At 43.9% G+C, this 16,892-nt stretch overlaps 1 protein-coding gene and 1 non-coding gene across 3 annotated transcripts in view; one reads left to right on the top strand and one right to left on the bottom strand.

Annotated features, from left to right (window-relative positions):
• Positions 1-3,279: 3,279 nt before the first annotated feature.
• On the bottom strand, positions 3,280-3,411 carry LOC115031393 (small nucleolar RNA SNORA17). Its single transcript, XR_003837033.1, has one exon. It is a non-coding gene; the product is annotated as a small nucleolar RNA SNORA17 (small nucleolar RNA).
• Positions 3,412-3,663: 252 nt separating this feature from the next.
• Positions 3,664-16,892, top strand: part of Cd163 (CD163 molecule) — a 30,109-nt gene continuing 16,880 nt past the window's right edge. For both annotated transcript variants that reach the window (XM_021165215.3, XM_021165214.3), the window contains exons 1-8: positions 3,664-3,767; positions 4,783-4,866; positions 6,086-6,406; positions 8,039-8,362; positions 10,498-10,818; positions 11,501-11,821; positions 15,942-16,256; positions 16,351-16,665. In XM_021165215.3, the coding sequence (XP_021020874.2) occupies positions 3,722-3,767; positions 4,783-4,866; positions 6,086-6,406; positions 8,039-8,362; positions 10,498-10,818; positions 11,501-11,821; positions 15,942-16,256; positions 16,351-16,665 (2,047 nt within the window). In that variant the 5' untranslated portion in view covers positions 3,664-3,721. The remainder of the gene's footprint in view (positions 3,768-4,782; positions 4,867-6,085; positions 6,407-8,038; positions 8,363-10,497; positions 10,819-11,500; positions 11,822-15,941; positions 16,257-16,350; positions 16,666-16,892) is intronic.

Genomic DNA, 16,892 nt, shown 5'->3' with positions numbered 1-16,892 from the left:
GGTGAAACAGCAAGGAAAGCCCAAGCAAGGAAGCATGAATCTCACTTAGAAGGGGGAATAAAATCGTCATAGGAGGCAGAGGGAGAGAAGGATCTGGATGGGAGAGGGGATAAAGAGGGGAATGGGGGTATCAGGATCCAATATGGGGAGGGACAGGAAAGATAGTCAAATGACCATGAGAATGAATGGAAACCAGCAACTGATGGGGGGTGAGGAGTTGGGGGGGGCATCTCAAGGAAGAAACAGACACCTGAAATAGGGGAGGTACCCAAGAATGAGTGAGGGTGACCTTAGCTGTGACCCACAGCACTGGGGTTATGGAACCTATAGAGGCCACCTCCTGTAGCCAGGCAGGAATTCCAGTGGAGCATTAGCGATATCAACCCACCCACAAAATTTTTGACCCAAAATGTATCCTGTCTCCAAGAAATGCAGAGATGGCGGAGGGAGCAGAGACTGAGGGAATACAATAACTGTCAAACAATAACTGGTCCAATTTGAGACCCATCCCAAGGGCAAGCACCAATCCCTGACACCATCAATGATACTCTGTTAGTCTTGCAGACAGGATTCTAGCATGGCTGTCCTTTGAGTGGCTCCACCCAGCAGCTGACTCAGACAGATATAGACACCAACAGCCAAACAGTGAATGGAACTTGGGGACTCTTATGGAAGAGTTGGAGGTAAGATTGCAAGCTCTGAAGGAGATAGGAACTACAGAGGAAAACCAACAGAATCAGCTAACCTGGACCCCTAGGGCTCTCAAAGACTGAACCACCAATCAAAGAGTATACACAGGCTGGACCTACACCCCCCCCAACACATACATATGTAGCAGATGTGCAGCTTGGTTGTCATGTGGGTCACAAACAACTGGAGTCCCAGGGAAAGGGGCTATCACAAAAGCTGTTGCCTGTCTGTGGGATATGTTCTTGTAGCTGTACTGCCTTGTCTTGCCTCAGTGGGAAAGGATGGGCCTAGTCCTACAGAGACTTGATGTTCCTTGGTGGGAGGATACGTAGGGGGGGCTCCACCCTCTCTAAGGAAAAGGGGAAGAGGAGATGGAGGGAAGGATTGTGGGAGGAGGTGATCAGGAGGAAGGACAGTGAGGGGTATGTAAAATGAATAAATATAATATAATATAATATAATAGGATCTGGAGAGATGTCTTAGCCATTAAAAGCACTTGCCACTTTTGTAGAAGACCAAATTCTATCCCCGGCACCCACATAGCAATAAACAACTTCCTGTAACTCCAGTTCCAAGGGCTCCAATGTCCTCTCCTAGACTGTGTTGGTACCCACATACATAAATAAGGCATAATCAATTAATTTCTAAAACTTTTTATTGGTTCTTTGTGAATTTCACATCAGCACCCCAATCCCGCTTATCTCCTCCCCACCCCCCACTCCTCCCCTACCATACCTGCCCTATATCCTTGTAACCTCCCTTACAACAGAGAAAAAAAAAATCTCATTATGGAAGTTGCAGTATGTCAGTGTCCCCCCACGGAATACCCTTTAGTCCACACGTCTTTGCTTAAAAATGTTCATTGCAATGACTGTTTGGTTTGGTTCGAGGCCTCTGGCTTCTGCTACACCATCAACACTGGAACCTCACTGGGACCCTCGTTGGCTATCCTGTTGTTGCCCTGTGTCGCGGAGATCCTATAGTTTTGGATCTGTAGGACTGCCCCTTCACACACTTCAGCACTATATCGTATGGTAGATACTGGGGTAGGCAAACTCAAAGACCTGGATCTGGGCTTGAAAGTTACCTGAGTTGGTCAGCCTGCCCGATCTCCTGTACCCACACCATCAGGGCGAGCTTTCCTACCTGCCCAGGCTAGCCCATCCAATGCTGCAGCCAACAAGGAGCAGAGCAGGCTCTCCGACTCCCATGCCATCAAAGTCAACTCTACTGTGCTGCCCAGGCAATGTTCAGGGCCCACTCTCTTGAGTGCTGCAGTAGGCAAGGGGCTAGGCTAGCTGTCCTGCTCTCGTGTCCTGGGACTGGCTCAGCCACAGCCTCCATGACCAAAGCAAGCTCTACCTTACTTTCCAGGTGAGGTGCAGGGCCCACTAACCTGATTGTTGCGGTCAGTGGGGAACAGGGACAATAATTTCACTTTCATGACCCTGGAGCCAGATCTCCTGCCTGCCATAGGTGGTAAGGAACAAGAAAATGGGGAGGAGTGCATCTCTCCTTCATCTGCGCCTCGAAGAAGACAAGACCCAAAGCCGGCTCTCCCATACTCACACCCTCGGGACCATCTAGGAGCAGTTCTACTGTGCTGTTGAGACAAGGTGCAGGACCTGCTCACCCAAGTGCTGTCAGAGACAGCTCCCCAGCTCTCATGACCAGCTCTCCCATCTGCCGTGGGTGATGAGAGGTTCTTCCCTCGCTGCCACCACCACACAGCAGACAAGAGGTAGGGCTGGATCACGCATGCTTTTTACCCTTCGGGTTGATTTAGCTGCAATCCCCACATCCAAGACCAGCCCTACTGTGCGGCCTAGGCAAGGTGCACGGCCTGCTTTCCTGAGTACTGCCCCTAGGTAAGGGTAGGATCTGCTCTCACAGCCCCAGGGCCAGCTCTTTCAGGATGCCCAGGTAAAGGGTGGGGCCAGTTCTACATGGCCCTCAGACATCAGCATGGCCCCAGAAAGCAGCCCAAACAAGGGATATCTGTCTGCCTAGCCTTTGATAGTAACAGACCCCTGCTGTTTCAGGGTCACAGACCCAGACATGTCCCCAGGTGGTAGCACAGGCCAGTACCCCAGCTACTTGCCCTCTAGTCTTCAGTTCTACCTCTCTTCATTGTGCCCACATCCTTCTGTTTCTCTTTCTCTTCCATTTTTCCACCACTTACTTGCTTCTTTTAGTGGTGAACGGAGTCTCTGAGTGTGTGGGTTCATTTTAGGAGTAGTCTCAGGAGTGCTATGTTCTACCCATATATCACGACACTGGTCAGGGGTCATCTTAGGCAGAGTCTGCTCCTAGGCCTGTGCTGCAATTGACTAGTGGTCATCTCAAGCTAGATCCGTGTTCAGGCTCCATGGAGATGGACTGGTGATCACAATGCCCAGGCCTTCCTGAGTGGCCCTATGTAAGGGTCAGCTGTCTTGGGCTCACTCCTTCCCCAACCCCGGTCCCACCCCTGAACCCATGGTCCCAGGTAGGGTTCTTATGGTCTCTGGCTTACTCCCTACTCTGGGAGCTCATCCAGGCCTCCAAGGCACCAGACTCATAGTTGTCTCGGACTTTCTTTTTTCCAGGTGTGCTAGGCTACTAATCATTCACAAGTTCACAGGTCAGAACACTGAGCGTAGTCACAGCATCTCTCCTCTCTGCCACCAACTAATGCAGGTGTGACACAGAAGCCACACTTGCAACATCTCTAGGGGCAGATTAATCAATCAGTTAATTAAAATATTCAATCAAGAGCAACATATGAATAAATACACTCCCTAGTTTTTGGAAATCTATGAAAACTGTTAAACTTTCCTTTGGTTGTTCTGTGTTCCAAAGTGGGAGGAGAAAGAGGATAAAAGAAATAAGGACTCTCCCTTTAAGATTGGCTCCTCCCTCCTTCTGGAGCCTTTCCAGTCTTAAGAGTGAGATGATTCTCTCCCTCCGTGGTCGTCCACTTTCTACAGAGAACACGTCTGTGAAATAGTATCAGGAGACACACGACCCATCAAAATCATCAAGCTTTGGAATGGGCAGACACAGAATGGTTCTTCTTGGAGGTGCTGGAACTCCTGGTAAAAGTGTCTTATTGATATCTATCCTTTAATTTGAGTTGAAAGATGTTCTGACAGTGAATGGATGTGATTGCATAGGAGAGCGAGGAATAGCAAGGGGCATCTAGGTCCTATGGAAGTGCTTTTCGTCGGCCATAGACCCCAAACTGAAATTGTAAAGTAGGAAGCAGTGCTTTCATTCATTTTATAAAATTGTTGAGGTGAAATCAAGTCAGGACCTGAAGTAAGCAGAACTGTCCTGGTGTGAAACTTGGGCTGTTAGGAAAGACAAAGTGTGGGGGTCAATGCTGATTAAAAGTTGATTTCCAATAGTAAATGTGGAAAACCAACTCAGTGCAAAATTCTGCTTCGTGATCTTTATGGGCTGGCTAAACCCATTCTTCAGTTTCACATGAGTGCTGAGTTGTGGTCACTGTGGAGCTCAGAGCTGTATGGCACTTTTTTATGCTGTATGTGGCAGTGGGTGATAAGATTAACATTTGGGTATTTGAGGATGTAAAGTAGACTATTTGTCACACAACTGAGAATGCAGGTCCTGTTGGTGGAACAGTCATGATGTAAGAAATACCAGCCATTCTTCCATGAAGTTGTTAGGAAACTGTGTGGACCAGATAGACATGCAGGTGGGGGTGTGTTTAATTGATGCCAAGAAGGTAGAGGGACAGAGAGCTCAGAAAGCTGTCCTATAATGTACAGAGAACATGCTCGATCACTAGTTTTGTTGATGTCTCTTTCAAGAGCTCAGTCTTAAGAGCTGCCTTTAAAGTTTGCCTCCATGCCCAGCGTTTTCACAAATCCTCACTCCTGGGCTGCACATAAACAATAAACAGCTGTATTTCTGAAGTTGTTCTACCAGCCCTGTCTCTCTCGATCAGAATCTTTCCCACTTGCCTTCCATTTTGGAAGAAGGGTCTTTCTTTGTCTTGGTTTAGTCTTTGTCAGACCCCAGACTCAGGACCTTCTCTTCTCCAAAATCTCTTGTTAGTAAATTTCACTCCTGCCCCTTGTTTCACAGGTTGTAAAAGGTTTGTCCATCTAGGTTTCTTTGTTGTGGCCGTGAGCTCACTTCTCAGTGCCTCTGCTGTCACTAACGCTCCTGGTGAGTATTTTGATCAACTTACTTCTTGCCTTGGCCTGCTCTGATATGAATTGTCAAACAAAATCACAATTCTCATGTATGGTAAATAGCATCTAAACATCCATCCTCTGCAGAGCTGAAGAACTAAATATCAGAACTATACAATTATATTCTAACCAGACCCAAAATGATTAGCATGGTCTTCCCTCATATAAAACAACACCATGTTACATAAAGACTGAAAGCAGTGTATAGCAGACTAAAGGAAAGGAGAAGAAAGCTCAGAGTTATCTGGACAAAAGGAAGTTCCAAGAACACTTCAATAAATTCAAAACCTAAACCTGACATTAAAAAAAAAAAAAGAATGTATTGTAGGAAGCCTGACTGGTAGGCCCACCAGGCTCCTCAGTTAAGCCAAATTAATAGCAAAAGAGGCAGCTGAAACAGTCTGAGAAAGGGAGGGAGAGAAATGTTGTTGTTGTTTTGATGTTATTGTTGTTGATTGTAATCATATATAATAGGAAAACAACTCTCTCGATTTCGATTTTAAAAGACCAGGTTTAGTTAGACTTCAACTACTACGTGTAAAAATCCATGCAATTTTACACAAATATATGAAATGGATATTTAATTCCCTTCAACGAGTTTCTCCATCCCCATACAATTACTATCAACTTGATTTCTCTTGCGTTTATGATAGGAAGGAACATACATAGTTCAGTCTGAAGGACTCTGTACACCTTATTTTAGATGCTATAAATTGTCCCTGCTTAGGATGTCCCAGCCATACAACTAAAATCCTAAGTAGCACTGTGCCCTTGGCTCTCCCAGGTTTGCCATTGCTCTACTTGAAGCCTGTGGTACTAATGGTTCCATCTGGACACTATAAAATAGCATTCTCCTATCATACATAAGTAATCTAAAAACTGGTCATGCTTTCTGGATGCTTTCTGACCATTTGTTTTGTTAACTCGTTATGTGTTGCTTGTACCTGTGTTAACTTGTTGCTTGTTACTGTGTTGACTCCTTACTTGTTAGTTACTTGTTACTGTGTTGACTCCTTACTTGTTAGTTACTTGTTACTGTGTTGACTCCTTACTTGTTAGTTACTTGTTACTGTGTTGACTCCTTACTTGTTAGTTACTTGTTACTGTGTTGACTCCTTACTTGTTAGTTACTTGTTACTGTGTTGACTCCTTACTTGTTAGTTACTTGTTACTGTGTTGACTTGTTACTGCAGGAGGAATGAAGAAGGAACTGAGACTGACCGGTGGTGAAAACAACTGTAGTGGGAGAGTGGAACTTAAGATCCATGACAAGTGGGGCACAGTGTGCAGTAACGGCTGGAGCATGAATGAAGTGTCCGTGGTTTGCCAGCAGCTGGGATGCCCAACTTCTATTAAAGCCCTTGGATGGGCTAACTCCAGCGCCGGCTCTGGAGACATCTGGATGGACAAGGTTTCTTGTACAGGGAATGAGTCAGCTCTTTGGGACTGCAAACATGAGGGGTGGGGAAAGCATAACTGTACCCATGAAAAAGACGCTGGAGTGACCTGCTCAGGTAAGGCTTGCCTACATCAAGCAAACCCCATGCACATATTTCTAATTCGGCTCACAGTGTCTCTTGGATTCAACGTTCCATTGCATTCTAGCACAGTCATTCACTGATGCTAAAACTTCATGCAAATCATTTAATCTTCCTAAGCTTCTGGAAACTCAGTAATAAAACACATGTCAAGCTCTCTTCACACTGCCTGGTGTATAACAGTGCTGAAAATATTAGTTTCTTCACAGACTCCATCTTTTATTACTATGTGGACTCTGACATCTTCATCTCTTTCTCTGTTTATTTGATTATTAATCTTTACAATGAGGTAACAAATGTAGCATTTATAACTTTTCAAAACTACAAGAAATCGTTCCGGTTCTTACCTGTAAATAGGGCTGATATTCAGCTACAGCCAAAGTATGATGCCCCATGCTCTTATTTTCTTACATAATGAAGAGGGAAGTTAAACTTACTTTCTGAAGTTTATAAACTTGAAGATACAACCAGAACCTGATAAGAGAAAAAGAGCCAATAGCTACTAGAGGAAGGCTGGCTTCATAGGAATCTGATGTCTCGATTTGTGGGATCCTTTACCGTAACTCCTGCTTAGTCTTCAGAGAGTCCACCTCTTAGCACACTAACCAACAGAAAACTGATGCTGGGCCACTGTCCCTACCTCTCCACCACTCATGTCTTAGCTTTGCTGTCTCTCTAGGTGCTCAATGCTACACCCAGTGAGTGAGCCTCAGGTGGTTGATCTGTGAAATGGACTAACAGTGATAGCATATAGTGTTTAAACTTGTAAGGATTGAATAATACGGCATGTGATGCACTTATATGTACACTGATTGTGACCTCTTATAATTATCAATTATTACGGCTAATTGCCTATGATGAAAACAAGCCTTGCTAAGTTGTGGTCTTTCATTGGAGTTTGGAGCTCATAAAATTTAATCTCTTGCTCAAGAAAGTGCTTCTAAAATTTTGTTCAACTCCACCACCTCCAGTGTCCCCATATAGCAACCAAAGTCTCCTTTCTTCATGTATATTACTCCTCATAGAAACTCGTGGCACTGTTAAACGTAAGAAAATAAAAAACTCCACTTTTGCTGAAAATGATAGTAAATTCCTTGGGAAGAAAACCACAATTTTTAAGACTTGATAACACATAGTGTTTTGAAGACTGTTGTGTTTATTTAGGCATTTTAATCTTTTCTTATTTTCTAATTTCAAATTCAACATCAATTACTCATCCTTAGAACTCTTTTAATATGGAGAGGTTAAAATCAGGAATCTACACTTCTGCTAAATGACTATTTTCTCATTTTTTGACAACTTGATTAAAAGGCCAAAATACTTTTTCTGCTTTTTTTTAGTGAGTAATATGTCATATTGATCTTTTCTATAGTAAAGAGTATTCTGATCTATAATACAATTTGCTTAGAAAGCAGATGTAGAGGGAAATCCTTATTGCTCATTGGGTTTTAACATGGTAAAATTCTCTGATATGTGGAGATGGGCCATATTTAAAAGCCAAACACTAATTTTTAAATTCCAAGCATCAATTTCCAACTATCAAGAAAACCCTAAATGATTGGCTGCTTATGAATGAATTTCACTTCCTAACCTTGATCTCTTCTCTAGATGGATCTAATTTGGAGATGAGACTGGTGAACAGTGTGGGCCACCGATGCTTAGGAAGAGTAGAAGTAAAGTTCCAGGGAAAGTGGGGGACGGTGTGTGACGACAACTTCAGCAAAGATCACGCTTCTGTGATTTGTAAACAGCTTGGATGTGGAAGTGCCATTAGTTTCTCTGGCTCAGCTAAATTAGGAGCTGGTTCTGGACCGATCTGGCTTGATGACCTGGCATGCAATGGAAATGAGTCAGCTCTCTGGGACTGCAAACACCGGGGATGGGGCAAGCATAACTGTGACCATGCTGAGGATGTTGGTGTGATTTGCTTAGGTAAGGACAGCTCTGGGCTTTCTGCTCTCTGTGACAGACAAAACAAAAAGGTACCAGAAGTGTAAGCCCAAGTCCCTGAGAACATAATGAAGTCAGCATCTGTCACTTCACTATTGTCTCATCTGGGGTCCCAGCTCTAATATCTGTGGTTTCACTAACTGAAATCAAAAGATTGCAATAGTCGTAGGGATCCAGGGAGGTGCTGGAGTGGTGGCTCGTTAACTGATCGTCCTTAAAGCTCTTGCAGAAGACTGGGATTCCATTCTCAGCAGCCACCTGTGATACACAACCACCTGTAACTTCAATTCCACAAGATCTGATCCCTCCCCTGATCTCCAAGGGCACTGCACACACATGCTGCATATACATTTGCTCAGGCACACACATATTCATGTAAAACTTTTTAAATAATAAACAATTAAAGTAGTTAAAGGAAAAACTAAAAGTAATGAAATTTACTTCCGTTTTAAGGAAAATGTTTAGGAAAAGCTTGATGGGGGTTGAAGTGGGGGAAGGAGGGGAAGGAGGGGTCTGAGTTGAGGGGTGAAGAGAGGAGGGATGGGGGTAATGGAGTCAGTAGCAAATTTTTTAAGGCTTTTGTACATGTGAATATTAGATGCTGAGCACATTTCCCCTTCATAATCTCTTATCCTTTCCTTGCCTATCTCCCTCCTGTTAGTTGTCTCTGTTCCTATTAGACTGTTTTATTTCTACTTTCAAGTCACTTCTAAATAAATAGATAGATGATATAGATGATAGATTGATAGGTAGGCAGACAGATAGATACATAGATGATAGGTAGGTAATAGATAGATACGTAGAGATATAGAGATATAAATAGATACATAGATAGATAATATGTAAGTAGACAGACAGACAGATAGATAGAAAGATAGATGAATAGACAGATACAAATATAGAAATATCACAAATATACAAACATTGTATTTGTCTATGTAAAAAAATCTCGGAACTACCACTGGAATTTGCTCTTTGCCTTTCTGAGATTCTTTAAAAAACAAACCACTGTCTTCATCATCCTCTATCACCCTCCCTTTTAGCCACATTGACCTACTCCTTCCCCCAACCATCAGCTCGAATCCATAGAATTAAATAATAATAATAGCAAAAGTGCCAATATGACAGCACTCCACAAAGGCTCAGACTGTCCATGAGCAAGTACTGCTTCGGTGACTTTAATACTCCACACAGGGTTCCAGGCTGTAGGCTTGTGTTTATCACAAGATTCTCTTCAGAACCAAGGAAGATTTTTGTAGATGTTGATTATAGACAGGGAGAGGAGTGGACTAGGCAGTTCCTCCTCCCTCTGCTCTGCCTTTAAACTAAGAGAGTATTCTGGTAATTGTTTTTCTATTGTTGTGGTTAATTCGCCATGATCATGACAACTTATCAAAGGAATTGTTTATTTGGGCTTAAGGGTCTAGAGGGGATAGGTTGGTGTCCGTCACCATCATAGTGGGGAAGCAGGAGAACAGGCTGACCTGGTGAGTGGCCAGCTGAGCACCCACACCTTAAAATGCAAGACTGAAGCAGAGCAATGACTAGGAGTAGTCCAATGCTTTTAAAACCTTCCCCCAGGGACACACTTCCTCCAGCAAAGCCACACCTCCTAAACCTCCCCAAACAGTGCTACCAATTTGGGGACCAAGTATTCAAACACCTGAGCCCATGAGGGACATTCTCACTCAAACCACCACAGGTACCCACAGAAGAGCCAGGTACACAACACAAGCTGCATAGGGTAGACAGATCATGTCATTAACAATGAAAGCAACTGGCAGATATTTACCAAAACTGGAGTAAGAAGTGAAAAGCCTACACACAGGCATATGTCCTTTAACAACAGAGTAAGCAGTTCTAGCATGGTTATGGAGACCAACAGATACAAAAATGACTGATGCTGGACAAATTTCTGAGACACTTCCCAAAGTAAGAACTGCATGCTAAAAAGCCCTTGCAGATGCTTATCTACTATCTTTAATGACTCACAATAGAGCCATAGAATGGCTACCTCTAACAACCCCTCCTCCCCTTCTTTAACTCCACTAGAGCTGGTTTTTAGACACCATATTCTTATCTCTCTTTTGCCAACTTGTTATTTGTTGCTGTTATAGAGGGAGCAGATCTGAGCCTGAGACTAGTGGATGGAGTGTCCAGATGTTCAGGAAGATTGGAAGTGAGATTCCAAGGAGAATGGGGGACCGTGTGTGATGACAACTGGGATCTCCGGGATGCTTCTGTGGTGTGCAAGCAACTGGGATGTCCAACTGCCATCAGTGCCATTGGTCGAGTTAATGCCAGTGAGGGATCTGGACAGATTTGGCTTGACAACATTTCATGCGAAGGACATGAGGCAACTCTTTGGGAATGTAAACACCAAGAGTGGGGAAAGCATTACTGTCATCATAGAGAAGATGCTGGCGTGACATGTTCTGGTAAGTTAGAACAAAAAGCGAGTCAAAGAGGTGTGACTAGTGTGACTAAGGGAAATAATTAATTCACTGTTGGGAATTCCTTCACAGCTGGGAAGGATCTGGTGCACTCCTCATGGGAGGGTCACTTGGTTCCCTTTTCTGTATTATTAGTAAGACTATTTGGAACCACACCTTAAATTCTAAATCTGTATGGAGCTCAGAGAGTTAGTATTTAAGGAATGAAGTGTGTGTGTGTGTGTGTGTGTGTGTGTGTGTGTGTGTGTGTAATTAATAATTTTACTCCTTAAGAACTATGTACCATTTCTATGTAGAATTCACAGTCAGTATTTGTTTATTAAGGCCTCAGTAAATAGGTAAGCCAAAATTAGATATGGTGGCATAGGCCTATAATCCAAGCCCCTTAGGAGAGAGACTAGGGCAGAGGGTGGCAAATTCAAATACATTCTGGGCAACTTACTGAGACCCAGCTCAGTAAGATTTTAAACAAAATTACAAAGGGGTATCTGGCATACAGTCATTTAGCTTATGAAAGGGACTAGGCTCAAGCCACAGTATTATCAAGAAGCAAACAAACAATAGGCACTGGGTAGATCACAGGTTCCAGTGTCTGCAAAGAAAGGGAGTAGAAAGTCTTTGGGGAGCTATCTTGCCCAGGTCCCCTCTGTTCATGTTTCCACTGCAGATGGAGCAGATCTGGAACTCAGACTTGTAGGTGGAGGCAGTCGCTGTGCTGGGACTGTGGAGGTGGAGATTCAGAAGCTGACTGGGAAGATGTGTAGCCGAGGCTGGACACTGGCAGATGCGGATGTGGTTTGCAGACAGCTTGGATGTGGATCTGCACTTCAAACCCAGGCTAAGATCTACTCTAAAACTGGGGCATCAACTACGTGGCTCTTTCCTGGATCTTGTAATGGAAATGAAACTACTTTTTGGCAATGCAAAAACTGGCAGTGGGGCGGCCTGTCCTGTGATAACTTCGAAGAAGCCAAAGTTACCTGCTCAGGTGATACTTTCAATCCATTTGCTAAGAAGCAACTTAATTCCAAGGGTACCACAGATACTGTGCTCATGGTGAACTTTGTATGCTCTTGTTCCAACCTTATGAATCAGAATATTCAGGCGCATTGCTTATCCTAATGACAGAATTGGGATTTTTTTTAACCTCTTCCTTTGAATTTTTTTTAAAGATTTATTTATTTAGTATATATACAGTATTCTGCCTATATGTATGCCTGCACACCATAAGAGGACACCAAAAAAAAAAAAAAAAAAAAAAAAGAGGACACCAAATCTCATTATAAATGGTTATGAGCCACCATTCAGTTGCTAAGAACTCGGGACCTCTGGAAGTGCAACCAGTGCTCCATGGAGTCATCTCTCTACCTCCTGGGGTTTATTTTTAAAATAAATCTGATTGCACAATTTCTCTGAAAACAGTAATATACTTGACACATATCATTATGCTTCTGTATTATGCATATGTGACATACTGACAGACCGTGAAAAATTATTCTTCAACTAACAATGTACTGGGGGTCTGGAGAGATGGCTCAGTAGGTAAAGCACTTACAACACACTCATAAAAACCTGAGTTCAGACTTTAGGCACACATAAAGGCCTGGGTACCAGAGTGCACACTTGTAAGCTCAGCAGTTGCGTCTGATCACAGCTATTCTCCACATTAGCAAGAGAATGCTATCCAATGATGAGGTCAAAGGGCCCATTGACAAGCACTGATAGGTGCGGATGTCAACCTCTTCCGGCAGCTGCTCATCTCAGACGTAAGGCCATTGGAAACCTATGGCTAGACGAAAGCTAAGACCCGAAGGTTACTTTGCTGGTGTGCTTGCTACTTCTGTTGTGCAGCAACTATTTCATCTTCTGCTTTGGCTGCACTTTATGATCAGCTCAGCTGAGGAACAAGACAATCCAGGTGTTTCAAATGATGATGATGTATTCTTCATTGTGCAGATCATATACTTTGTTACTGAACAAAAGGAGGAAATTCTAATTGTTCTTACACTTGCTCTTCATTCTTTGGATAAAGAATAAGTGTTGATTTAGTTACTTTGCCAGATTAAAACTTAACTTGTTAATCAAAAGAATCAAATCTATGCACAAAATTCTGTTTATTGGCGCTTATACAAAAATCAATGAAGTCATTTATTTGTTGGGAAGAAAGTCCCTTAAAAAAGCTAAGACTCCAACATTCTAAAGGTGTGGGTGGCTACATGTTAACAGATTTACAAAATCAAAGCTGAAAAAAATGAAGTCCCAAAGTAACCTGTTTGGATAGAAGACTTTGGACTTAGATCCAAATGTTTTAGGATTGGAGAACAGAAAGAATGTATACAGAAAAAATGCACTTTCAAGAACATTACACATTTTCACTGGGAAAGAAAGCACATTTGGTTTAGTTTTTGCTTTTTTCTGATTCTATTCTATTCTATTCTATTCTATTCTATTCTATTCTATTCTAATTCTGTTTGAAATGGCTACATGTGAATACTCCAGAAACCTAGACACCTAGTTTGGCCTGATCTCAGAAATCACCTTGACTTAAAGATTAAGTCCAATGCCAACCCACTCACAAAACTTTCAACCCAAAATGTGTCCTATCTACAAGTTCAAGATCAAAGATGGAACAGAGACTAAGAGAATGGCCAACCAATGACTTCCCCAAATTGAGACCCATCCCATGAGCAAGAACCAATTCCTGACACTATTAATGACATTTGCAGACAGGAGCCTAGTATAACTCTCCTCTGAGAGGCTTCATCCAGGAACTAACTGAAACAGATTCAGAGACCCACAGCTAAACAATTGGACAGAGATCAGGGAGTCTTTTGGAAGAGTTGAGGAAATGATTGAGGGACCCAGAGGGAATAGGGACTCTACAGGAAGTGCAACAGTCAACTAACCTGGTCCCTTGGGGACTCCCAGAGACTGAATCAAAGAGCATACATGGGCTGGACCTAGAAGCACCACAAATTATATAGCAGATATACAGTTTAGTCTTTATGTGGATCCCCAAACAACTGGAGTGGGGGCTGTCCCTGACTCTGTTGCCTGCCTGTGTATCCTGTTCTCCTAACTGGGTTGCCTTGTGTGGCCTCAGTGGGAGAGAATGTGCCTTGTCTTGCAGTGACTTAATGTGTCATAGTGAGTTGGTACCCAGGAGGCTGCTCCCCCTTCTCAGAGGAGAAGGGGAAGAGAGGTAGGGGAAGGGCTATGGGGGGGTAGGAGGAGAGGAGGGATGCAATTTGGATATAAAGTTAATTAATTAATGGGGGAAGGGCTGTCCAAGAGGACTGTATACATACTATCCAGTAACATTTTAGTGGGATTTTATGCTCACCCAATTCAAGCTAAGGACTTTCCAGTTCAACAATCATCAATTATTTGTGTATATTGTTGTTTTCTTTCAACTTGGTCTGCATTTAGAAATCATGGGTTCTTCATCTCATATTTAGATAGGAATTCACTTTAATGGTAAAAGTCCCTCATGCTGAAACATTCTGTGTTTCTAATGCAGAAGTAGTCATATCTCAAACATTTTCAGAGAGATTTTAATGTAAGGTAAAAGATGCATGATCTGAAGTGTAGACAGAGTATGAACACTGCAAGGACTGAAGGGGTGTCTGTCTGTCCATCTGTACCACAGTGAGGGTGGCATCAAAGGTTTGTACAGGCATCTGTGAAGGATGTTTGCTCTTTAGGTCCAACCTCAGATGAACTTCTGTTGTTAAAAATATGTGAATTTGAAATAGTTCGTGTTTTCAAGACGCCCAGTGGTTTCTGGTATTAAAGGAAGCCCTGCTTGTCTTGATGATTAAGCCTCTTGGTCTGACTGACAATAAACACATCCCAACGTGACAGGGAGCACATTCCAGCCTGACAGGGAGCACATCCCAGCCTGACAGGGAGCACATCCCAGCCTGACAGGGAGCACATCCCAGCCTGACAGGGAGCACATCCCAGCCTGACAGGGAGCACATCCCAGCCTGACAGGGAGCACATCCCAGCCTGACAGGGAGCACATCCCAGCCTGACAGGGAGCACATTCCAGCCTGACAGGGAACACATCCCAGCCTGACAGGGAGCACATCCCAGCCTGACAGGGAGCACATCCCAGCCTGACAGGGAGCACATCCCAGCCTGACAGGGAGCACATCCCAGCCTGACAGGGAGCACATTCCAGCCTGACAGGGAACACATCCCAGCCTGACAGGGAACACATCCTAGCCTGACAGGGAGCACATCCCAGCCTGACAAGGAGCACATCCCACCCAGCCTGGCAGAGAGCATATCCCAATCTGAGTTCCATTTCTTATTATCTGGCATCACTTTTGTTTACATCTTAAAGCCCAGCCACACTAAGTGACATATTCTCTCTCTCTCTCTCTCTCTCTCTCTCTCTCTCTCTCTCTCTCTCTCTCTCTCTCTCTCTCTCTCTCTCCCTCCCTCCCTCCCTCCCTCCCTCCCTTCCTCCCTCTCTCTCTGTCACGGAGGCACAAGATCTAGGAGCCCAATGTAGCTCTGCCCTTCCTGCTGACAGATCAGTTGGGGCACAGAATACAGTGTGGGGCTGGCAAGGCAGAGCAGAGCATGCAGACAGGCCTGTTTGTCTATGAACCACTGTGATAAAGCCCTGTCAGAAAGGAATGGGAAGAGGACTGGAAAGACATCAGATCACAGACATCAGGTGTTCCACTTTTTAAAGTCTGATGTTCATTCAATGCTCTGAACAAAACTATGTTGTAAACCTATATGCAGATGTTGATAAAGCTACTGTAGACTTCAGACTGGAACAAGTGCCGAGCTGGCTGACAAAGCCCAAACTGTGAACAAATTGTGTTGTATGAATAAATGCAAGTGAAGTACTAAAAGAAAAGAGAAGTTCTGATCTTGCTTTTCTTCAAAATCCAAAGCGCTAGAATTTTCTTAGAAGGACAAGCCCAATGAAAGGTTCTAGAGCCACAATTTTCTATGCCCAGTCTAGACAGAAAATCCAGGAGGTGCAGGGTGAAATCCAGGAGGTGCAGAGAACCCTGGCTCCTAGTCCCACCATGAGTGAAAAATGTGGAAATTGTAGCTCTCACAGAAATATTATTATTTTTCAGGCCACAGGGAACCCAGATTGGTTGGAGGAGAAATCCCATGCTCCGGTCGTGTGGAAGTGAAACACGGAGACGTGTGGGGCTCCGTCTGTGATTTTGACTTGTCTCTGGAAGCTGCCAGTGTGGTGTGCAGGGAATTACAATGTGGAACGGTCGTCTCTATCCTAGGGGGAGCACATTTTGGAGAAGGAAGTGGACAGATCTGGAGTGAAGAATTCCAGTGTAGTGGGGATGAGTCCCATCTTTCACTATGCTCAGTGGCGCCCCCGCTAGACAGAACTTGTAGCCACAGCAGAGATGTCAGCTTAGTCTGCTCACGTAAGACAAAGAAAATATTTTCAATTTGCTCCTAGGCTCTGAAAGAGGGTTAGAGAGTCACGGATGTCTTTTCTAAACCCCGGTCTCCTTTTAGGATACATAGATATTCGTCTGGCAGGCGGCAAGTCCTCCTGTGAGGGAAGAGTGGAGCTCAAGACACTCGGAGCTTGGGGTCCCCTCTGCAGTTCTCATTGGGACATGGAAGATGCTCATGTCTTATGTCAGCAGCTGAAGTGTGGAGTTGCCCAATCTATTCCAGAAGGAGCACATTTTGGGAAAGGAGCTGGTCAGGTCTGGAGTCACATGTTCCACTGCACTGGAACTGAGGAACATATAGGAGATTGCCTCATGACTGCCCTGGGTGCGCCGACGTGTTCCGAAGGACAGGTGGCCTCTGTCATCTGCTCAGGTGAGAGGATGAAGGGAGAGCCAGTGAAGAGAGTCTCCACAGTGCTTTAGAATCCGATGGGCTTGAGTCAGGGATGAAGCAAAAGAAACAGAAGCAGTCTGTCTGGGAGGTTCACGAGACCTGTGCTAGAATAGGAACTTCATTTGTCTTATTAGAGTGTGTGTAAATCTGATTTTCATCAACCGTATTGTCATCTAGTGCTTCCTGCAATGGTTCTCAACCTTCCT

The sequence above is a fragment of the Mus caroli genome, unplaced genomic scaffold, assembly GCF_978045245.1.
Source record: "Mus caroli unplaced genomic scaffold, Mus_caroli_1 scaffold_7, whole genome shotgun sequence".
Taxonomy (NCBI): domain Eukaryota; kingdom Metazoa; phylum Chordata; class Mammalia; order Rodentia; family Muridae; genus Mus; species Mus caroli.
The sequence above is the reverse complement of the archived record's forward strand: the minus strand, read 5'-3'. Positions and strand labels throughout refer to the sequence as shown.